This window comes from Haliaeetus leucocephalus, unplaced genomic scaffold (genome assembly GCF_000737465.1).
Source record: "Haliaeetus leucocephalus isolate CR32 unplaced genomic scaffold, Haliaeetus_leucocephalus-4.0 Scaffold195, whole genome shotgun sequence".
NCBI lineage: Eukaryota > Metazoa > Chordata > Aves > Accipitriformes > Accipitridae > Haliaeetus > Haliaeetus leucocephalus.
In genome coordinates, this window is record NW_010972631.1 from 3,351,672 (window position 1) to 3,375,647 (window position 23,976).

Sequence of the window (23,976 nt, forward strand, 5' to 3'; positions counted from 1 at the left end):
AGCATACTGTATGCAGAAGCAGTAGGTAGTCCATTTTCAAGCATTGTAAACTGACTTTTTTGATGCATATGTGTATCCTGAAATTAAAGACACTATTTATGAAAAACACCATAGGTATTGCTGTCAGGAATTGTGGTTGATTTGAAAGACTGATAAAGAGAATTTCCCGTTTAGAGACCGTACCATTGATGAACTGGTAACCCTGATGAAATCCTTGACTATTATATCCTACTGTATCTCTCAAGGGTTTTCTCATAGGAATCTACTTACCTGGGCTCTATTTTTATACTGGAGTAGCTAAGCACACTGTCGTTTGCATTTATGACTACTTTTCCTACCTACCATTGTCACAGCAAATGCATGCCTGGGGGTATCGTCTGACCACAAAAAGGTTGCTTCAAATAAAACCTAAGATCAGGGAGCCTTGAAAAAGCTTAGTTTTTGCAGATGTCTAAAATAGTAATCTTTCCAAATTTTGAGTTAGCTGCTGGGCTCAGTAACCTGTGCCTGGCTACCATTTGGAGAAGAAACAGCTACAAGGTTTTGTGGTGTTGGGAGTCTTGAACCAAAGGTAGCTGCTTTTGGGGGCATTAGAAAGGACTTTTAATTTTTTTTATTTGGACTGCAAATATTATCTAAGCCCCTGGTCATGAAAGAGGTGTTGGAGGTCTGGCTAAAAGCAAAACTGAAAAATGACCTTGAACTTATTACTCTTAAAATTATCCCTGTGGATGCCTGTGCTGTTGTCAATGTTTAATACTGACTCAAAGCATGATGAGCAGCACAGCCTGGATTTAGGCTTCAGGCGCTATTTAGTAGAGGTAAAAGTTTTCTCTCTGCAGATGTGGACACAGTATTATCTTTCTAAAGCTGTCTTCATCTGAATACTTCTAGCATGGAAATCCACTATTTTCACAGTGGTGTTAAATAAAATAGCAGCATGAGCATACACATGCTGGATTTCAGGGAAATCAGTGCTGGATTTCAAAGCATCCTTAGGTCAATGCAATGTGTTTAGAAATGTGTCTTTCTCTTTGCTTTCAAGGCTCCTAGCAGTCTCATGGAGACCCTTGAGCAACATCTAAACTCACTGGAAGGAAAAAAACCTGGCAACAAGTAGGTATATATGTTGTACCATGTATCAGGGCATAATAGTAACAATGTGAGACTAGCTGATGTTCAGGTTTGCCTCCCCCAACCTCCTTTTGTCACTTAGTTGTACAATAAACTGTGGTAAGACTAGGCTTTTCCTTTCCCTTACAAAGTTGTCTTAATGGCAACTTTTTTTTCTTATTGGGGGGTGGAGGGAAACAACATACTGAACAACAAGACACTTTCCAAAATGAAGTAAAATTAACTGTGGAAAACTCCTAGAAGGAACTGTTTTTCCCTGCTGCTGAGGCTTTTATCATCAAAATTTGTTTTCTAATGGCTTTGCATCTTCTTACTAGATACTTGTCATGGCTAAGTCTAGGAAGGATTAAGCTAAACCTGTGTTTTCTCTTTTACTGTTGCTTTCCTTGCAATTTAGCGAAGGGTAAGTGCATATGTTTACATATCACTTGCATGCAGGCATGGTTATGTTTTTTTTTTTAAGATGGCTTGAACAGTTAGAAATAGATGTCGTCTTGAAATTGTACCTAAACTGTTGCTTGCTTTTGTATATAGTCATTGAGTTATTTTTGGTCATTTCTGTCATAGCTCCAGATCTTTTAATCAGGTCTACAGCTCCTAGGACTCATCCAATTCAAGTAGCCTATAGGATGGATGCTAGTTCAATACTGGTGCAGGTTTAAGTTCAACTCCTCCTTTCATCTCTAAGATCAAAGCAGCTCTAAAAATATGTAGCAGTATTTTCATACCTCATAATGATGAAAGTAAACAAATGTACTGACGTACGTTTTAACCTAAGATTAAGGCTCTGCCGGTTAGTTTCAGTGTGATTTTTCTTGCATGTGGGAAAACTTTCAGCTTGGACTTTCCAACCAACTGTTTCCATGCTTTTAAATATCATTATTTTAAAGTAACTCTGACTTTCTTTAAAAGAACAGTAGACTTTGAAAATTTGCTGACACATCCTCAGAAGACTTATGTTAGATAACTGCTTCCATATTGGTGTTATTCTGCTGCTAGTGCATGACTTTATAATATGGTGACATCTTGCCCCGGTAACTCTTTCCTACTGGCTCCTGTAGGCCCAAAAGCAAGATATATGCATGCATCTCTGCCTTTTCTCCATTTAGTAGAGCTGATTTAAAAGGCAGAATAATCTTGGGGTACCAATTAGCTTAAAAGATTCATTTAAGATTTGAAGTAAAAATTTGCATTCCTTGTCTAAAGGGGCATGTGAAAGTTTGAGAAATGGGGAGGGCATGTGATTGTAGAGATCTTCAGAAAGCTGTCATGCTTAGTTTTTGGTCTTTTTGCAGGAGTTTTGATGACCAGAAACATAGTTTCCAAAAGTGTACTTATCTGAAACCCCCCTTTTTTTTCTAGATCTGGGGCTCCTTCTCCTCTGAGCAAGGTAAATACTGCCAATTGCTGAACTAGTTAATTCTTGTTCAGGTGATATGCTTTAGAACATCTTAAGTGCATAAAGAGTTAAATTTCCATCTCCTAATCTGCTTTTTAGACTTTGCCACCTAGGCCCTACCTAAGTGACAAAATTACATCTTTTAATGGCCTTGTATATAATGGCCCCAAAAAAGTGCTTCACTGATCCAAAGGGCTATAGTGGTTATACCAGTGCAGGATGCTAAGCAGCTTTGCCAGAATCTGATGGTTGCGCTTTGTGAAAGCATAAAAGATACACATACCTTTATCTCAACTTTTTTTTTTCTCTTTTTCTTAATCCTCATGTCAGTGAGAAACTTACTCCATACTGTTCCTCCTCTAAATTTGTCACTCCATTTGCAGCTTTTTAGGAGGAAGTTCTGACTCTTTTAAAACTGTGTTCATGTGAAAAGCCAGGAAGAAAACTTTCATCTGATATACCTAGTTTCAGAATTGACCTTTATTAGAGAGACTGCTCACCTTAATTTAAAGCAAGAGTTGCCAGTGAAACTGTCTTGGTTTGAGTGTCAGATAAACTAATGAGCTTTATGGTGTTAGTAACAGCAGTTCCTGGTATCCCTGAAGCATTGCCAGGTGCCATAGTTCTGTGTCTAGTAACGGGTGTTGTGCAGGAAAAACTCGATGAAAACTTCAGAATCTGAGGGAGGCAGTTCAATGATTGATTCTAGTGAAAGCTCTTAAATTTCCCTCCAAAAAGCCCTTAAAAAAACCCCCACAAAACACAACCAAAAGACTCTCTTGTTCAATACGTAGCAGTTGGTGAGAACTACATGATGGCTCAGAAAGTGTTCTTACAACTTTAAGTAACCTCATCTTCCATGATTTACATGAAGAATTTGGACCACTCTAGTCTCAAACCTTAGTAAAGTCTTGAGGAGGGTCTGGAAAGCTTATATCCATCTCCTGCTAGAGTTGTGACGATGGGACGGCAGTAACAGAACTCAGAAGAGAATCACTTCAGATTTGCCATTCTTTCTTGGAAGTGGTCAGAACGGCAAACAGTACTAAACATAGTACTTGTTTTCGTTTGTTAGAAAAAGGATCTCTTTAGCATGTGAGATGCTGTAACAAAGCTCATAGTACCTTTTAGAATTAAATTGACATTCCTCAAGATAACTTGAGTCTTCAAGCGCACAGAAGAGTTGCAATATCCTCTCCTGGGCGTCTGTCCTTGCTGTACTTAAAGTATCTTAACCAGAATTGGAGGAGCTAATGAAGCAAAGACTGAGCTGTCTTTTATATCTTCGCAAGGACTTAACCGTTAGCACTGTTGATAGCTCTTTAAACTCTCTTCAGTCTGAAGGTTTACAGACACACTTTTAGCTTAGTTTCTAACGATTTCTTTTCTCCTATCATTTCTGTGGTTAGAGTACTATGGTGCTGTTGTGGATGAATGGATATTTCACTCTGGATGAAATGAAGGGTCTGACACATGTAGAAACAAACCTACAAAAGTACTTTGTTCCTCCCATCTTCAGGGTGGTCTTAAAACTGAGAGTTTGCTGGGGAGCAAGCTATTTTCTTGGAACTTGCTGAGAATCCTTTGACACATAGGAACTGTTAGTTACCCTAATTGGGATTTTAAAAGGCAGGTAAGGTAACTCCAGGTCACAAGTCTCTGAGTTAGTTGCCTAGGTGTTGGGTGAGTCTCGAACCCAAGGGACTACAGCTCATACGAGACTGGCTGCCGGTGTCTGCAGGTGCTCTGAATGCGTGCAAGAGGCATCTCCTCTTGAGCCAGGCATTGCGAGGTGGAGTCACCTTAGAGTTTCTCAACTCTACCACCCTCTGCAAACTTAGCCTAGTCTTCTCTAAATTCTTTCAAAGTGGGGAACAGCTCATGATAAGAAGACCTGATGTCAAAATTGGGTTTTTAAAGTATGTGAATCTGTGCATGAGTTGTATGCGGAGAAATGCTGGTATATTGAATTTGTATATTTAAAATATTTCTCCAGTCTTCTCCAGCCACAACTGTTACATCTCCTAGTTCTACTCCAGCAAAAACTATTGATACATCTCCTCCAGTTGATCTTTTTGCAACTTCATCTACAGCTGCTCCAGTCAGGTAAGTTAAAAAGCATATTTGAGCTACTGAGCTTGATGTAGATGCCAAAGTCATACTTGTAATGGGAGGCTTGCCTGCAGGATTTTGCTTATTTTACAGGTAGTATACATCAGTATTGAATGGGCTACATTATTCTACCAGTATAGATCACAAATGAGCTCTAATAAAAAAAAATAAATAAATTGTGCCTACTCTGATTTGCTTTCGGTGTAGTAGTGATGTTGTACCATTCCCAACATACACTTTTAATTGAATAGACTGAAGTAATGTGCAAATCCAAAGTAGTCTTTGCTGACCTTCAGCATTCTGTTTCTAAAACTGCTGAATTAAGATTCCTTTTTCTTGCTGTTCAGATCAGCTAATGAAGCACAAAAATAATGAACTTCTGGAGGTTAAAATAAAAAATAAACATTTGACCAATGAGAAAATCTAAACCTTGCTTTCAAGTCAAAACCAGAACAAACTGCTGTTGCTCATTGTAATGAGCAGAAATGAAAGAACTCTAGACATGTAAAAGCTCTCAGCTTGAACCAAAAGTCTGAAGACGTGACTAACTTTAGTTAAATGTCAGATGAAGTATTTCACTGAAGAAGGAGCTTCTATTGTTTATTATTTAAATGTTCTAAATGAACAAGACCTTGTTTCCTAAGCAAGTATCTGGCTGGCTTAAGCCACAGAAGTTTTACCAACTGTCATCTACCTAATGCCTATTTATTGCCTGGAAATGTGGTTATTTTGCTTTCTGACATGGCACAGTGAAATATTGAAGTAGAATAGAGCTGTTTTCAGTCACAGCAGTTATTTGCTCTGTTCTTAGGGACCACCTGAGATTTTCGGTTTTGGTTTGAGGGTTTTTTGTTTGTTTTTTTGTTTGTTTGTTTGTTTGGGTTTTTTAGGACTGTAAAAGTCTCATGGATCTGTTACAATGTCATTATCAAGTAATGGAAGTAAGTTAAGGTCCAGTCTTGGGGTGTACTGTAATCTTGGCACCTACTGCAGTAGAGGTGTTTATGGCCACTGCTCTAGTCCTAAGGCCTGAAAAAAATCTGTCTCTCAATCGTTTCATCAGTCATCCAAACTAAGAGTAATTCCTACAATCCAGTCATGACTTTTTTTTTCCTTTTTTTTTTTTTTTTTTAAAACTTGATTGAAATGGGCAAATTCCTCCAGTATTCAATATCTCTCTTCCTTTCCTTGGCAGCTCTTCCAAACCATCCAGCGATCTTCTGGATCTTCAGCCGGATTTTGCTGCTGCTGGGCAGGCGGCTCCAGCCGCCCCTGCCGGAGCCACTTCATGGGGAGGTAGCGAAACCTCACTGTCAGCATCTTTTCTTGCAGCCTCTGTCGTCTTGCCTGGCTGAACTGAAACCTGGCTCTTTCTCTGCTAGCACAGGATGTTCCCAGCTCACTTCCAGGCTTCTGCTGACCTGACAGTCAGGCATCCCTTCGCAGCACAGGCTACTCCTTTTTCCAGGCATATGCATAATAGTATAAGCTGCTTATAAGGGCCTGACTGCAAAGCTGGGGGGAGCCAGGAATAGGTGACTAAAAGTGAGCAGGAGGGGGATGGCTGAAGGTGAACAGGTAGGGTAGGCCCTTTAAAACAGAAGAACGAAAACTGCTCGTGTGCTTATTGGCAAGGGGAGGGCAGAAATCAACTCTTCTGTTCATAAAGCAAAGCTCACAGATCAGTAGGGGGAGGATCAAAAATATCTTTTACAACGAAAATGCATCTGAAGCCAATGGTGGTGAATTAGTTCTGCTGCAAGTGTGATTACCTCTGCCAACTCTTAACATATTTTATTAAAATCTTCCTTGTCTGCTTAGAATAATAATATGAAAATAGAAGTAGAGGGCTAACTGCTTTCAAATAGGAATACCTAACCAGCTCTCTGAAATTTGAGCTGGGTGGTGAGCTGAGCCTGTTCCAGGCAGCGCTAGCAGCTGGTGATGTGAAGAGGACTGCGATAAATGTAGGCAATGCTCACTCCTGTCCTGTGAAGACAAGGAATTAGGCCAGTAAATGTGATTTAACTTACATAGCTGTAAACCCACTGTGGTGTAATCTTAGGAGATCTTGTGTGGCAGCTTAATGAACTCATCAGCCCTCTCACGGCAGGAATGCTACACTGAGTCATGCTGATTCTGCTGTGAATGCTAACACTGGGTACTACTGGCTTCTGCATTCCCTGTTTCTGTCTTAGCTTTAGTTTGTTAAAGATGACATTGTATCTCAGCCACTTCATTATGAGAGGATCACGATGGCTGTCATGTAGACCATGATTTGCATCTTCCTATTTAATCTGTTGAAATGAGTATTATTTTTTTTTCAGAAGTGTCAATTTTATTAACTGAAACGTAATCTTACCCAGAAAGCAAGACTAGAGTCATCTATTCTAGGATGCCTGGGACTAATTATTCTGCAATTTTTGATTGCATCCTATTTGTCTTGCTTTGTCATTACCAAGTACTGGAACTCAAGCTTTTGAGATGTTCGAAAGAGCTCAGGCCTCTTAGCTGACTTTTTTAAGCAGTTGCTCATTTATGCAGAGTAAAGAGCCATTAATATTGTAAAATACTGATTTGCATTGCAATTTAAAGCTGATTTACTTGGCCTTTTCTTTGCTCTTTTGGACAAAGCACCTGTAGTTTGGAACTTAGGTGTTTTTATTCTTCTGAATTACTGAAAACTTTAAAATTTACCAGTAATGCACCTGTTCTCTTACTCCACAATGGAAAAGGACAGCTAATTTTTTTCCTTTGGCCAGGATTACCTCTAACCTCATCAAATATACTTCAGCCTTATCTTTCAGAATAGCATTTTGGTAACTTAGTAAGCTTCAGGTTTGTGTGCTTTACTGCTGGTGGGAGTCCAGGTATAATGACCTCTTACTGCACTGGAATCTTGCCTTTTTTTTTTTTCTTTTTTTTTTTTTTTAAACTCTCTTACATAATCACAAAACACCATGTCAGACATGCATAGATTGAGAACTGGAATGGCTTTGTTGTGAAAATACTGAAGTTTCCATTAATGTTTCATCTAGTAATGAGAAAAACTTTGAGCCTGTGTTAAGGGTTGTTTTTCTATTTACTTATTTAAACTAAATTTGCAGGATGAAGCCAGTAGTCATTATAAATTGTACGATCTCATAGGTAGTATAGAGCCTTCTAATTAACGCAGGTGAGGCCACATTGGGAATACTGCATCCAGTTCTGGGCTTCCCTGTTTAAGGGAGAGGGGGTTGGCAGAGGACTACCAGGACTCCAATGATCTCTGGATCAGGACTCCACATCTCTTTGGAGAGAAATTGAGGGAGCTGGGCCTCTGTCATCTGGCAAAGAGGAGGCTAAAGGGGACTCTTAGTAGTGGCCTGGAACTACCTGAAGGGGAGTTACAGAGCAGAGCCAAAATTTTCTTGGAAATTATAGTTGATTATAGTGTAGAGTAATAACAACAGGTTGCAGCTTCAGAGGTTGATTGGATATGAGGAAAAAACTTATTTCACCTGGAGGTTAGGGCAGTATTGGAGCAGATCCCCCATGTGAGTTAGTGAACTCTCCATTCCTGGAGATTTTTCAGGACCTGACTAGACAAAGCCATGACTGCTCTGGTCTGGTGTTGGGCGTAATCTTGTTCTGAGCAGGAGGCTGGACCTTCCTTCCACCCAGGACTTCTGAGAGGACGTGTAACAGATGTGTAACCCTGCTACTTGAGCTTCTTCCTCATCTGCAAAACTCTTCTGGCCCACAGCAAGTTAATGTGGGAACTCATGAGAAAGAAGTAGTAGTAGTAGTAGGAAGCTGGAAGAATTGCTGCAGTTCAGAATAGCTGGGAAAACGTGAATATCAAATACTTCAAGACGCAGCATCTAACTGGTACTTTAAATGTCACATGAACCTCAGGAATACGTCACCAACAAACGACCCTGCTTTCTTAGTCTCACTGGCAGTGTAGATTCTATGCATTCTGGCATATACTGTATATTCAGTATAGTACACTATAGTGGTATATACAGTACACTGTATATTTTCGTTGTATGCCTAGTATATTCTTGAGTACAACATCGCTTATCTAGCAAATGAATTACAACTTGTGAAAACGTACACTTCTGTGCTAACAGGAGATGATCAAGGTAGGGTAATAAGTTGCCTGCAGCATACCGCAAGGTGAATCGATAGGCATTTGGCAGGCAAACTAGGCTGTGGTATTACAAAAAATACAGTAGGTCAAATTCTGCATCATTGCAAGGTCTGGCTCTTGGATATAAAACCAAATTGACTTGAATTTCTGCTCTGAACTACCTTGCAGTGTGCCTTAGAACATGGATTTGCTATTAGTATTGTTACTTTAATATTACTATACTATAAAGCATTGGTTTGAGTCCTTCCCATATTAAGAGTAAGTATAGATTGCCATGCTGGATAATTGTAATTTCACTGTATTGTGATCTATAACATAACTGGATAACAAAATTGCATTGTAGAATAAGCTAATAGAAGGTAAAAGTTTGTCAACAGTTGCTTATTTCAAGTCTAGCTGTGAGATGTCTACCTGCTGTGCAGTAATGAGATACCAGAGTGCTGCATTTTTAATATACTGTTACGTTCTTTCAGAATGGTGCTTTGACTTACCTCAGCTTGTGCAGTCAGTCTCAAGTAGAGCTCTTCCAAGGAACCAATTACGAAAATACCTATATGTGGTTTCTTGGTGCTTTTTAACAAGTGTTGTAAAATAAAGACAAACTTGTGAAGATTGAGCTGTGCTTGCTCCAGGCATTTTGCTTTCTACGTACTGAACCCATAGCAAGCACAGACTCCAGATGCTTTACTGTTCAGTGTGGATCAGATGAACCCATGACCCTGTTACATGTACAATGAATCTAGGAGCAACACTGAGCTACTGGTTAGTAAATAGGTAGTTGCTGAGCTCAGGCTATTGTAACTGCAGTATAAAAATGTAATAGGCCAAACTGGTTAGTTTTCACAGGTTTTCATAGCTTATAGTTGGTTTTTGTGTAGGCAAAGCTTCCTCTGTCTTTGGGCGCAATCTGACTGATCTCAGAGGACATCAAATTGTAGGAAAGTCTGTCATTAAAGATGCTTCATTGGCTTCCAGAAAGAGTTGACTAAGGAACCGAAGTTGGAACAGAGCCAGCCTGGTTAGGCTGGCAATCACTCATACTCCTCATAGCAAGTGTTGACAGAGGTGGTTGTTTCTGCATAGTATGCTTTATGCATAGTATTCCTCTATCACAAATGCAGGAAAAGCTTTCAAGGACGAGCTGCTCAACTCTTTTTTTTTTTTTTTTTTTTTTTTTCTGTAAACAGTTGTACCAGTTGTCTTAAGTACAAGAACCACGGCCTGTCTGTCTCTCAGAATATAGTTGGGGCAGTAGGGATGCCATGTATTGTATTCTAAAGTAACTTCACACTGTATTTGCAAGCTGCTCTCTGCTAGAGTACCCTGGCTTTAGTGTCAGTTTTGTGAAGGGTTCTAGGGCTGATGGGTGGATCACAACAGCTCCCTTTGGCAGAACAGTAAGCTAAATTCTGTCTACTTTTAATGACTCTGATGTTGATTTTGACTGCTTTCTGACTACATTGGTTTAGAAAATATGTGCAACTAAGCAGAATAATTTTAAGATTCACTTTGGGATCTGAGTATGTTCTGCTAATAGCTCATTGATTTTAAATAAGCTTCAACTATGCCTGTTTACTGTACTTATATGTGAGCACTGGGGTTCATTGGGGCTCACTCCTCCCATGTATGCTTTTACTTGGTGAAAGTCTTGAATCTGTGTGCTGTTAGGCCCAGGAACTTGCATTTAAAATTTTCAATGTTCTTGGGGGATGTTAGCTGTTCATAAACTTCAAAGAAGTCTACCTACTGCTGGTCTCACTCTCACACTGCTAAGCCAAATGCAAGAGAGAATTAGTATAGTAGTGAATTGAACTTCTAAAGAAGTGATTCTTGGCTTTACCCTGGGGTAGTGAAAGGTGGGAGACCTTCCTGTCAATGTTTACAGGCCACTACTTGGTTCTCTCTGTTACAGTTTAAGAAAAGAAAATCAGCTGTATAAAACAGAAGTGGTAAATACTACCAGTGTCTGAACATCTTTCTGATTAGATATTAAGGAACTTATCAAATGTGTGAAACTTACGTACTGGTTCTGTTTTGAATAGAGCTATTAAACGGAACAAGCTTTGTCATGTAACAATAACTTCTTGAATGTTGGAAAATCGGGTGCAGAAATTATGTTAACATAGACATGTCACTTAGAGAATGAACATAGGGCTAATGAACATCTTCAATCTGGCAGTTCTACTAATTGGTCTGTTTCTTTATTCTGCGGTCATTTTAATGGACAATCACTAGACCTCTTGGGAGAGGGTGAGTAATATTTTTGATTTCTAAGACTTTTGAATGTTAAGACTCCTTATTAAAAGCTCCAGCTTTCTGGAGTGAAGTGATTGTGGTCTCTCTCCCTCTTTCCCTTACTTTTCCTGTTTGATCTTCATTATATGGTTGCATATAGATAATCTGGCTGCACTTTCCGGTGTTACCTCTGAGCCACAGATTTCAGATCCATTTGCCCCAGAGCCTAGTGCAACTACTGCTGCAACTACTGATACTACAACTACTTCAGCTGCTGCTGCTACAACTACAGCTATTACTGCTGCCACTGCTGAAGTGGATCTCTTTGGAGGTTAGTTTGGTTGCTCTAGTGCTCTACACCAGCTCATAAGGTAGATGAAGCAATGTTGAGTTCAGTATTGTAATAAGGCTTCTGATTTAATCAACTGTACCAGAGGTGCCTGTGTGTTGGATGCTAAATGGAACAGGAAATGTAAACTGTCCAACTACCTCTTTGTTTGCTGTGCTTTTAGCTAATAGCCTCCCCTGCATATATATGGAAATGGAAAACTGTACGCACTTAAGACTGACTTACCTTATGGTTGAACAGCTCAGAACATTAGTTTTCAGGTCCACACTGGGGTGAGCAGGTATTCTTTCCACATTATTCAATAACTATGCACTGTACTACAACTTCTGGGAAAAGCAGTTGTGCTTTCATAGTTGAGGATGGATGTGGCAGCTTCCTGCCCCTTCATTACATGTCACACTTGAGCTGTGTTGTGTTTCTTTTGGGTCTTTCCTGTAAATATAGTATTGAGCCAGCTGTAATTAGTATATTTCAGCATTCTTGAGTCTGGGTTTTAGTTCACATAGCATAATAGTAAATTAAAGTGGCAATGACCTTGTACTAAATGCCAGCTATACAACTAATGTACAGGAAACATATAGTTTAGTTATGCTCTTTCAGGCTCTAATGTTAGCTGCTAACCTCTTAAGTCAGAATAAATTTCCCCCTGTATGTTGTCAGTTTTCTTATCATTCCCACAGAGCAGGAGGCTTGTCAACAGCATGTCAGAAATTGCCATTTCTTTTCAACACTATACCAGCCCAGGTTAATGGAAAAATCTTCTGATTTACAAACTATTAACCATGTTTAAGATCACCTGACCACTGTATTTTTCTAGTTTTCTATTCTTCTGTTGCATACTTTCAGCATGATAGTGGATGTCAGGAATTAGTAATAACTTACTGGAATTCAGTTTTGATAGCAAGTATGTTCTCTGTGGAGTGTGTTTACGCTTCTAGTGACAGGAGTGCTGGAGAGCTCTATACATAAACAGTTGGACTATAAAGGTGTTTCTAAAGACTGAAAGTTCCCAGCTAGAAGCTTTGTCTAGGACTGCCTTCAACAGACAGCTCCAAGATACCCCCAGTAAAACTGCTGAGAAGCTGTAAGAAAGGAGTACAACTGCTACCTGCTACTTAACCGTTCCTTTTACAAAGATGGATAATAGTCCAAGTGCCACAGGATCAGGCAGTTCAGAAGCAATGTTAAGATAGTTGTGGGCAATGGTTCTGGACACCACTAGGAGCAAGAGAGAGTCTGATGTTGGTTACTCTCAGAAGCCTGTTGAAGAAGCCAAGGCCTGTGCTCATTAACACCCCTGCAGATGCAGTGTGTGAAACTTCTGGTGCGTAGATGTTGGGGTTGAGCCAGTCTTGGATGCAGCACTTTCAAATTGCATTATTAATTTAGCATAGATATATAACTTTTTAAAAAATTAAACAATAGTTAAGTGGCTAGAAATCACTGTAAACTTGCAATGGGATTAGAAAAACACCTACCCTTGCCTATTCTTCCAGTACTACAGCAGCAAGATATAGCCTTATTTTTTTCTACCTTTTCCACTGTTCTGTGCCTGGAAAAAATGGCTGCTACCAACTCATGAGTCTACTTACATATTTATAAAGTGGCAAAATCTGGATGCTTTTAGTTTCTAGAGATGTAATTGATCATTAGATTACTCAGTGGTACACGTTAGAAGTGGAGTTGCCTTCATCCTCCGATGTGGAAAGAATTTTACTTTTGCAGTATCCAGACTTCCGTGACTTGATCTCTTCTTTTAAAAAGAATGTATTTTGTTGCTCAAATACTATAAATCTCAAGTGGATTGTATATTAGATGAATACTGACTTTTTCCTGGAACACTTCAGGACAAAGCAAGGTTTTATTATTTGCAATAGCAGAAAACCTCTAGTTCTCAAGAAGAAACATCGCTAAACACACTCAGCAGTGAAGGTACTTCTGCAGTGCGTTCAGGACTCCCACAGGGCAGACCCTTTTAAAGTTGTGGAGTCCATATTGAACTTCCACCTCTCTACTGGTGGAGTTTTTTTCTTTCTCTTTTGGTTTTTATCTGAAGCTTGTGCTGTAAGTTATGTCCCATACTAACATTCCTTGTTACTTTAAGACTGTGTACAGTGCGAGAAGCAGTAGTTTTTGGGCAGACACTGTTGCTCTCTAGCTTTTTTGGCGCTACACATGCTTACACTTAATAAGCAGGTATTTAACCTTTGAGGTCTGCTAGAGATACAGTCTTCAAGGTCACCTTAACTTTTTCCAGCTTGCCAGTTCTTAGTGGCTTTACACAGTTCCTTGTGGTGAGGTGTAGTAGGGGAAAGTACAGGAGCAGTGATCTCGGGTGAAAGAATGTAAACAGTCTTCAGGGAGTGGCTAGGTAGGGAAAGGAAGCTGAAAGCTGCAGGAAAAAGGCAGCCAAGTTGATGGAAGAAGCAGAAGAAGAGACTTGGCAGGAGTGACTGTTGACTGTTATTCTCTTGCACTTTATCGCTAGTACTTTAGCCGATAGGAGCCTGCATGCTGCCTACGACTGGGCTTTGTCTTTAAGAGGAAAAGCAGTTTTGCATTATGTCTTCATCTCTAACATGGTCTTGGAAAGCAGATGAGAAATGCAGGATTGATCCAGCATAACTTTTTTGAAGAATTCAATTTGATTAATGGGCGAGCTTTCAGTTACCTGGGCCAACTTGAACAATTCCTTTTCTTGTTTCTAAGATAAACAAGAGGAGGTTGTTTTCAAAGCACAGCTGGAATAATTCCTGAGAGGGAGAAACATAAAGGGAGAAGAAAGGTGAAATATATTGAAATGCCATGTATCTCGATAATAGAATTTGGACACAATATTTTTGGATGTTAGTGATGTGGCCTTGAGTTATATTCTGTTGTGTGATGTCGTGGTTTAACCCCAGCCAGCAACTAAGCACCACGCAGCCGCTCACTCACTCCCCCCCCATCCAGTGGGATGGGGGAGAAAATCAGGAAAAGAAGTAAAACTCCTGGGTTGAGATAAGAACGATTTAATAGAACAGAAAAGAAGAGACTAATAATGATAATGATAACACTAATAAAATGACAACAGTAGTAATAAAAGGATTGAAATGTACAAATGATGCACAGGGCAACTGCTCACCACTCGCTGACTGACACCCAGCCAGTCCCCAAGCGGCGAATCCCTGCCCCCCCACTTCCCAGTTCCTAAACTAGATGGGACGTCCCATGGTATGGAATACACTGTTGGCCAGTTTGGGTCAGGTGCCCTGGCTGGGCATGAGAAGCTGAAAAATCCTTGACTGTAGTCTAAACACTACTGAGCAACAACTGAAAACATCAATGTTATCAACATTCTTCACATACTGAACTCAAAACATAGCACTGTACCAGCTACTAGGAAGACAGCTAACTACATCCCAGCTGAAACCAGGACATGTGATTACACTGTAAGCGGTGCAAGTAACAAGCCATGGCAGACACTGTGCAAATGTCAGTTATTAGACATTCAGATGACATGAATTGTAAGTGGGCAGAACTATGGTTTTCCCTTTAAAGAAATTAAAGGCAAAGTGATCAAGACTTTTTGGCACTTGAGGGCTAATGAATGTCCTTTATGCTAGAACATGCTGGTATAGCAAACTAGTGCTTATTTTAAAAATTAACAACAACAACAAAAAAATCCCATAATTATGATTCTTTCCTAGCACTAAGCCTAGTGGAATATTTCTTGTTAACTCAGGTCAGGTTCTCCATGTCAAAAAGTAATGAAGGTTGACTGAACAGGAAAAAATGTGGAAACAGAAAAAAATTATTTTCACCTGTACGCTTTAGTTCTATGATCTTTCCTACACTTATGACTTTCCATAGGGCTGTTTCACATGTTGCATAATACATTAGATGATTATAAGTCAGCTGCATCATCATGTGTGAGTAACTTTTGTCATGTATTGATGCCATGGCATCAAATAAAGCCTCAATATGTGAAATTAAACAGATCACTCTTCAGGAACACTTATTTTGCTGCAGACAAGATGTATTGAAGCACTACTTCAGTGTTTCAGAACTGAAAAATCCCCTTGTTTGCACATCATTTTAGTAAAAACTATTTTTATTTAATAATTTAAATGTTATGCAGTACATAATACATACCTATGACTCCTAATAGGTGTTCCATGCAGTGTGAACTTGCAAAGGTTTCAGCAACATCTCTTTAAGTTTCCAGGCTGTCTGTAAACCCATGAGGATCATGTGCTACTTGATTCTAGAAGGCAAAAGCTAGATTCACTTTTGAAGCAGAAGATGCATAAATGTAAGGAAGTGGCATAAATTTAAATAAATACAGTAACTGCTTTAAAGGGATAAGATCTCTTACAGTGCTGGGTATGCAAAAGTAGGGTTACTATGTCAACATGGAGGAACAAAAAAGAAAATAAACAGTCCGATTTTATTTTTTTTTTACTAATAAAATATGTAGTAGTCAATTGTATCATTTCTGCATGTCATGCTAGATTTTAGCAGAAGGCATCTGTGCAGGTGCAGCAGAGCCTTTTGAAAGGCTTCAGAGAACTTGATAAACATTAAGTGAAAAAACCAAAACAAACCAATAAACCCTTGGTTTGAACTGTGAGTTGTAGGGTCACCTGTTCAGGTTGGTTTGTCTCTATGCTCATATAGGTTTCTTGAACTTCTCAGAGTAACTCATATTTGAAGTTCTTAATATTGTGTTTTTCCTTTAGATTCCATTAAGACCTTAGGTGTTTATCCCACCTGCCATTTAACCCAAGTATGATGCTAAAGAAAATCATATTGCTTGGCAACAACCTTATTCAGAAGTGGCAATAAATAATAAAGCTGGTGCCAAGCTAGCTGTTCCCTTCCGTCTATGGGCTGGAAGGAATTTGGGCTCTCCCGAATTTCTATGGCTGTTGCATGTGGAACTTCAATAGTCTACATCTGGACAGGAATAGTTGTTACTTGGAAGCTGAAGTGGTCCCAACATAGAACTAGTGACTAACTCTATGCATTCTGAAATCCCATTTTATATGAGATCTGGAGTCTATCCTTTCATACTGGGAAATAACTGTAGGTAGTGTTGACTGACTTCTGGGCCTACAAGTTTGTGTGGATAGAAATGTGCTCTTTTGAAAGAGCCCAGGGTGACCCTCCATCTGAAAGCTGGCCCTGTAGAGCAAAACCCAACACACATGACAATACCCATAGCGTATTCTCAAGTAGTACAACTCAAAACTCTTCAGTCCAGTTCTGTGTTGAATTTCTTCTACGCGGTGTATGCCAGTGTCTGGTATACATACAATACTGTGATGTTTGACTAATTATGATTTTTTTACTTGGACAACTGCCATCCAGTTTTGTTGTTGAACCCTGTTACGTGAAAAATAGAATTATATTTGAAATGGCTTATTAGCAGGCCTTTTTTTGCTACTAACTCATTTTAATTCTATTGTACAAGAGTAATTGGCTTTCATCTCTTCTGTTGAAGTTTCAATGCATGTTCTTTTGAGCTTTTTTAGATTAACTGGCACAAACTTGTTTTTAAAATGGTTGTTTTCATTTTAAAATTGACACTCAAGTTAAAGCATGTTAAGCTTTTTCCTGTACTAGTTTGACAGTGCAATTGCAGTATTCCCCAACAGATTTTTTTTTTTACTTGCTAACTTTGTAGCAGTAGAAAAATAGCATTTGTGAGCATCTTGAAGTATTTAATCTTAATTGTGCAGTCTTTTTGTGAAGAAAATGCTTGCCTATGAGTATAGTCCAAATGGCACTGTCCATTAGGACTACTTCATGGTATTAAGAGCTACAGATGCTGGTTTAAGCCTAGGAATGATGCTGTAAAAGTTCAGAGATTGAAATTTAAACATACCACTTAGCAAGTGGCAAACAAACAAACAAAAAAAACAGTCAAAAAAACCTCATGAGCGAGTTGTTCCAAAACCCCTAAACAGTTGTTTTCACTGCCTTGACTGGTTGGCCTAGAGGTGATCCTAAAAGAACGAGACACAAACTGTGGCTGGCCAATAGTTAACATGAACATTCTTGATCTGTCAGAAGGAAGCTGAGTAAATTATAACCTATGCATCAGGTTGTGGCTTCAGAAAGATCAGACTGGAATACCGTTAAGAAACAACTAAGTTTGATTTCTCAGATATTGCCTGACTGTCTTGGCTCAAAAACTAGAAATGGTAGATGCAGATCTCTGCCAAAATAATTGGATTGTTATTCATAGCAGTGCTTAAGTTTGCAAAGCACTATGCAAATAAATTCACAGTTGCAGATTAATCACATGTATTACAGGCTTTGAGCATGCAAGTTTTTAAAATCTTTATTAACACCAACTTACTGCCATACCTCTGCTCTTTCTTCATTAGTTAATTTTGGGTAGTACATGAGCATGCTGCTCTGAACCCTTATACAATGAGAATAATGCCTTCTTTTATACTCACTGTACTTCCTGTGGGCATTGCAAGAAGCTCCATCTTCAAACCCTGTCTAGAACCTGCTCGTGTGGGGTTGGGGGAGAGACAAAGCGTTTTGCACTGTGTGACTTGTCTTGCTGTCGGAGTAACAACATTCATGTTGTATAAGGGGATCTACCTGTGCAATTTAACTTGGTTCTTTTACTATATTTTTCTTCTCTTTATCCTTTTTCCTTTTAATTTCTGTTCTTACACTGCACCCAAGATGCCTTTGCAGCTTCTCCTGGGGAAGCCCCTGCAGCAGCTGAAGGGGCAGCAGCACCAGCTACCCCAACCCCTGTAGCAGCAGCTCTTGATGCATGTTCAGGAAATGGTGGGTTTTATGTCATTAGATAGTCTCTTGTTTTGCTGGTTTTTTGTATAAACTACATGGCAGTGTGTTTTTCTGAAATTTTCATAGTGTTTGGAATTGGTCAAGACAAATCTTAGACTGAAGAGCATGCTTAAAACTGCCCATTTCCGAGTCCCAGTAACTTTGTGCTTATTCTGTAGTACTAATAAACCGTTCTGTCAGTGCTGAGTTTTGTAAGCAGTAACCTGCTAAACTGGATATTCTTTTGTCATATTTCTGTCTTTTTTTGGCCTTGTCAAACAGCCTGTGAAAGTTCTCCCCTTTAGTAACTAGACTGCTCAGCCTTTCGGATGGTCTTTATTTTGGAAAAACATAAGTAACATGTCTGGATAAGTAAGCTAGATGTAGAGCAACCTCCTGTGTGTGCGTGCGTGTATTTGCAGTATGTGCATTGCCTGTACTTGCTTTGTTCTTGACTTCCTCCCTCACTGATCCTAAGTATGCATACACATATATTTCCCCTCTCCTTTTTACAAGACCCCTTTGCCCCATCCGAAGGTAGCGCAGAGGCTGCTCCTGAGCTGGACCTCTTTGCTATGAAGCCAACAGAGACTGCTGTTCCTGTAGTTACCCCTACAACTAGTGCAGCCACTCCAGTTCCTGCAACAACTCCTTCTCCAGCTGCTGCTGTTGCTGCTGCTGCTACCGCTACTACAGCTACTGCCACTACCACTACTGCCACCACTTCTGCTACCGCCACCACCTCCGCTCCTCCTGCTCTAGATATCTTTGGTGGTAATTTTGTTTTTAACTCTTTGATTCTGGTGGAGTGATCTGTCAGGAGTACAGAACAAACAAATCCTTGTTGCATGCATGCTGTGTGCTAGGCTTTCAAACCAGAGAGCCTATTAACTCCAAATACAATGTACAAAACTTGAAAGTTCTGCTTTCAGTCCTGCCTTTCAAAAACGAGTTAAAGACGTGTTGTGTTCTTGGCCTTAGATTTATTTGAGTCTGTTCCTGATGTACCTGCAGCACCTAAACCAGATGCTACTCCTAGCATAGATCTCTTTGGTACAGGTAAAGAGAGAATTCTTCTAATACTCTGCTGCTTTGATGCTGTGTAATGGTGTAAACTGACTTGAGTGATACTTACTTTTCCTCGGTTTTTCTTTCATTTCTGAAGATGCTTTTTCATCTCCGCCACATGGAGCTTCCCCTGTGCCTGAGAGTTCTCTCACTGCTGATCTCTTATCTGGTGAGTGCTTATTTTTGCAGGCCATCCTACAGACTTCCTGGGTTTGGCTTTTTCCCCAAGATTAAAAAAAAAAAAAAAAAAGGGCTTATTGCCAATTTACATCTTTAAGCTGAAATACTAAGTTGTGGGTTTGATGCTTTGGTCACAAGATGTGCAGTTGCTGAAGATGCAAACCATGAAGTGGCTGACACTGAAGCTAAGTAAGTACTGTGGTTGTTGAGAGAGTAAATCCTCCTCTAAGCATAAGAAAATTCTTAATAAGCAATGCTTTCTTTAAAGTACTGTGGTTTTCAGTTGCTGTGTGAGAAATGTAACACTTTTATGTTTGCAGTTCTGAAGACTGTTACCTGAATTTACCAACCCTGTGGTTCTAACTGGTGGAGCCCATGTGGCTTTGAAATATTTAGCTATCATTGTTGCCTTGCTGATACTAAATATTATTTATCCTATGCTTACTGCAGTGGATGCATTTGCAGCCCCCTCTCCTCTACCCACTGCCTCTCCAGCAAAGGTGGATTCTTCAGGTGTGATTGACCTATTTGGTGGTGGGTATTTTTCTTTCCTCACCACTTCAGAGTTGAATCACTTCATTTCAATTACCTTTGCGCTTTGCTAAAGCTGCAGGTTTCCCATTCTCACAGCTTTTCTGTGTAGCATTACAGCTAAGACTAGCATGTCCAGTTCTTTGTATTGCACAATAACGAACTGCAAATACGCTGTCAATGTGGTCATTCTGCTGTCATGACACTTGCCATTCTGTCTTCAGTCAATGCATGTATGGCTCTTCCTCAGAGGTCCAATGAAAGTCTGTTGTCTTCTTTTTTTCTTCTTTGCAACTCTCCATGGTCATGTTGTTTTCTCTAAGTTCCGTTTCTCAAAGCAGCTGAAGTTTTGAGGGTGGCTTGTCTCAACCTGGGTATCTGAATCACAGGATCTTTGTTGGATTTGACAAGGTGGAAATTAGGATGGGCACAACCAACTCTAGGAGTGTTGTAGAACAGGAATATTGCTTAAAGCAGTGAATTTTCAAACATTAGTGAAATATTCCTCTAAAAAGACTTATGTGAGTCAGTAGGTTCTGGCTGGAATTACTCCAAACTCTCATCTCATGCATTCATCTCCAAAGGGCTTAACCCTCTTGCCTAGAACACTGTGGTTTGTATGGGTTTTCTGAAAAGAGGCCCAACTAAAAGAACAGAGATTTCTTTCAAGTGCTGGTTTGTTGCACCTCCTTTTTTCCACCTGAACTTTGTATCCATGGTACTGCTCTGCTATAAAGATGGCCAAGCACTTTCATTTTCTTCTTCTGATGAATGAAGTGGTTATCCTTTTGTCATCTTTTGTTTATAATAAGTGATGAATTGATGCATTCAATATTGAACTCTTTACTTTTTCTTGATGCTTTCTGGAATTCCCTTTAGATGCTTTTGGAAGTAGTGCTTCTGAACCCCAGCCCGCAACCCAGGCTGCTTCTAGTTCCTCAGCTTCTGCAGACCTACTTGCTGGTAATAAAGAACTTCTAAAAACTTATTGTTTTAATGCAAAAGAAAGAAATGGTCTTTGAAATCTTTTATGTTCCTTGGGTATATGTGGACTTTTGCAGTGGAATAAAATACTTGTTCACAAGATTTCTTAGTACTTTAGACATCTTAAATTAAAACTACAGTGATTTATAATGGAGGCACTATACTGCAGTACAAGTTAACTTCCTAGATTATCTTCTTCCTATGCTCTTTGTTTTCCTACCTCCTACACAAGCCTTATTTTAATGTACTGCTCACTGAAGAGGAGTGTATATGTAAAGTTTCTTTGGCTGACCGTAGCAGTATTTAAATGGTATTGCAGGCTATGCTGCTTGTTCCTTACTGCTAATTCATCTTCGTTTCTTGGTTGATTTGAGGCAGGTTACACATTTAAATGTTAGGAGCTTGAATAAATAATTTGGCAGCAGTCTTGCATTTAGCCAAGGAGAGTGGGGTGATGAGAAAGAGCTTTTCTGAGCACAAGGGCATGGAAGTGATAGAGACCCTCTCCTTTATACTGGGTGAGATGAGGTCTCTGCTAGTGCTGAATGTGGCATCACTGTCACACCCTATTTCAAAGGCTGAATAACTGTATCATTGTAGTCTTCATCCTACAGATAAGCAGCTTCAGCCAGATGCTGTTTGTACCATTCTCCAAAATTTGTGCTATACCATGTATTTTAGTGGCCATAGTGATTGTGCTAAACAGTTGTGACTCCTTCCCATTGCAGTTTGAAGTCTGTAGAGAATGAGATCCCAGCATGTCTTCCTCACTTTTAAAGGAAACTAATGCACTTCTGGTTTGAGGAAGACTTGGCTTAGTTTCCCCCATCTTTCTGAAAGGTGAATTTGTCAGCAGAATTGGTTTGTAGGTTATCCTTCATGAACTCCAAAGATGATTGTTAGCTTCATATTGTACCTTTGTGGCTTTAATTCTGAGCTGGAGTGATAGTCTGCCTTTTATGGACCTGCTAACCACTCTAGGTATGATGGGCCCTGACGTCAGTTGCTGTCTGTATGTCTGAAGGTCTCTCACGCCAGCTTACACCATATCAAAATCCAGCCCTGTGTATGTTTTCATGTTTTGCCTTTATATGCTCGTGAGAAGTCCTCTGTTGTATGAGGAATACATAATGTAAGTGAGATACCTTAGTATGTAATCTGCTCTAAGTGCTGTGAGTTGATACAGATGGGTATTTGCACTCTGAAGCCATCTCAGAAGAGGACACATTTTCTAGTACCTGCTTTAAGTGTGGGCATCGCCTAGTTGTGCTGCAGGAAGGTAGGAGTAATTTAGATAATAATGTATATGTCCATTCTCAATCGGTTCCAGTGCTGGCAAGCCAGCTACTTAGAAGTGGAACATAATGCGTAAATGCATGCTAAAGCTTTAGTATGGGCAGCTTCGGGATTTTAAGGTAGAGGACCACCTTTTGCTTTAATATTGCTTCAATAGGTCTTTGTATTAGTCTATGGATAGCTTAAGGCCAATCAGGCTTTAACTAGTAGATCCTGAAACATGCCAGTCATTTGCAGTTGTGTGTGTTATCAGGGGACTGGGTGCAAAGATGTTGTTGGGCAGAAACTAATTCCGCTTATGCGAACGTTACAATACAAAATATTTTATGTCCTTATCTGTAACTAAGCTTAAATTCCAGTAGGAATTATGCTCCAGATGGCTTAAACTTCAGCAGTGTGCTCTCTGAATCTGATGAGTCACATTAAATCAAAACCTAAATTATAAAAGGGATGTTATAAGTCTTAAATACTCAAGCAGACCTGAAGCATTTGGGGTGAATAGATGATTTTTTAAAATATTATTTTATTTTTGCTTTGAATATACGTTCAAAAGGGCTCCAAGTAGATTTGAATTTTTTTTTTTTTTTGTCTGATATAGGGAGTCGGTAAACATCACAGCATATTGCTAAGCATTTGTTCACCCTAGATAATGGCAGATGTATAGCCTGCAGTGTAATCCAGTTTTAAGTTTCAGAGTGTCCAGAACTCATATGGCGGCTGAAGGCTTGTCCTTCATGGTTTGTGAGTATTTGGTTGTACTAAGTGTTTATACGCATAATGTTACGACTGTACTTACAATGCATCATTGTCTTAAGTGTTCTGCTGTCAGGTAAGTTTCTAGTCTGTTCTTGGCTTGCTCCGAAAATATGGTAGAATTTTTTTCATACTCCTCTAAGCCTCTCAGCAGACAAGACTAGAACTATGCTGATAAATACAATAGTCTAGCCATTTTCCCTTCTAGATCTTTCTATCGAATTCGACTGTGTGCATGTGTATCCCGGTACATACTCTAATAGCATGTTCTTATAAGAAATCTTACTTGAGTGTGTAAGTAAAAGCAACTTCAAAATTTGGCAGTTGGGGGTGTCCAGACAACATAACTAACTCGGATGCTGCTGTCTCTGCAGACTCACTCTGGGTCTTGCGCAAGCCCTAGACAACTCAGAACTTAATCTGTTAAAGCATTTTTATTGCTTCTGTGCCTGATGTTGCTGTTAAATTGTGCAAGGCTAAAAGCTATGGATTAGCAAACTTCACCTGAAGCTGGGGAGAACTCTCTTCCATAGCTGGAGAAACAGACATTTTATGGGGCTTTGCAAAAGCTTACATAACTTTCTGAACAGAATTTTATACATGGATGTTAAGTCATGCCCTGCTGCCAAGATCCTTGTTCTCACTCAGAAAATGGAAGGGATCTAACTGAGCACAGGATCTTTAGATTGCTCCAGTGCTTTAGGAATTGATGCAGTCAACTGCCTTTGCCATCCCTGTACCTTGTCAACCTGCTTCTGGTCTGAGTCTTTGGAGATTAGTACTTTTTTGCAGAGAGTTGAATGCAGGGAGCTTTGCCTTGGGGCAGATGATAAACTAGGACGGAGCTTGTATGTAAGGATCAGAGGACAGGCCAACATCGGTGATGTTTTAGCAGGGGTCTGCTACAGACCACCCCATCAAGAAGAGGCAGTAGAGGAAGCCTTTTTTAGGCAGCTGGGAAAAACCTCACTATCACAGGCTTTGGCAACTTTAACCACCATAATA

The 23,976-nt window shown here is 39.6% G+C and overlaps 1 protein-coding gene across 1 annotated transcript in view; it reads left to right on the forward strand.

The window, feature by feature from the left end:
• The window catches only part of SNAP91 (synaptosomal-associated protein, 91kDa), a 69,775-nt gene that overhangs the window by 30,419 nt on the left and 15,380 nt on the right, over positions 1-23,976 (forward strand). Inside the window, exons 9-21 of the mRNA XM_010565740.1 lie at positions 1,046-1,116; positions 1,532-1,537; positions 2,497-2,524; positions 4,530-4,639; positions 5,841-5,941; positions 11,016-11,030; positions 11,176-11,346; positions 18,052-18,159; positions 18,676-18,933; positions 19,141-19,218; positions 19,325-19,396; positions 19,858-19,941; positions 20,818-20,901. Coding sequence (XP_010564042.1) covers positions 1,046-1,116; positions 1,532-1,537; positions 2,497-2,524; positions 4,530-4,639; positions 5,841-5,941; positions 11,016-11,030; positions 11,176-11,346; positions 18,052-18,159; positions 18,676-18,933; positions 19,141-19,218; positions 19,325-19,396; positions 19,858-19,941; positions 20,818-20,901 — 1,186 coding nt within the window. The remainder of the gene's footprint in view (positions 1-1,045; positions 1,117-1,531; positions 1,538-2,496; positions 2,525-4,529; positions 4,640-5,840; positions 5,942-11,015; positions 11,031-11,175; positions 11,347-18,051; positions 18,160-18,675; positions 18,934-19,140; positions 19,219-19,324; positions 19,397-19,857; positions 19,942-20,817; positions 20,902-23,976) is intronic.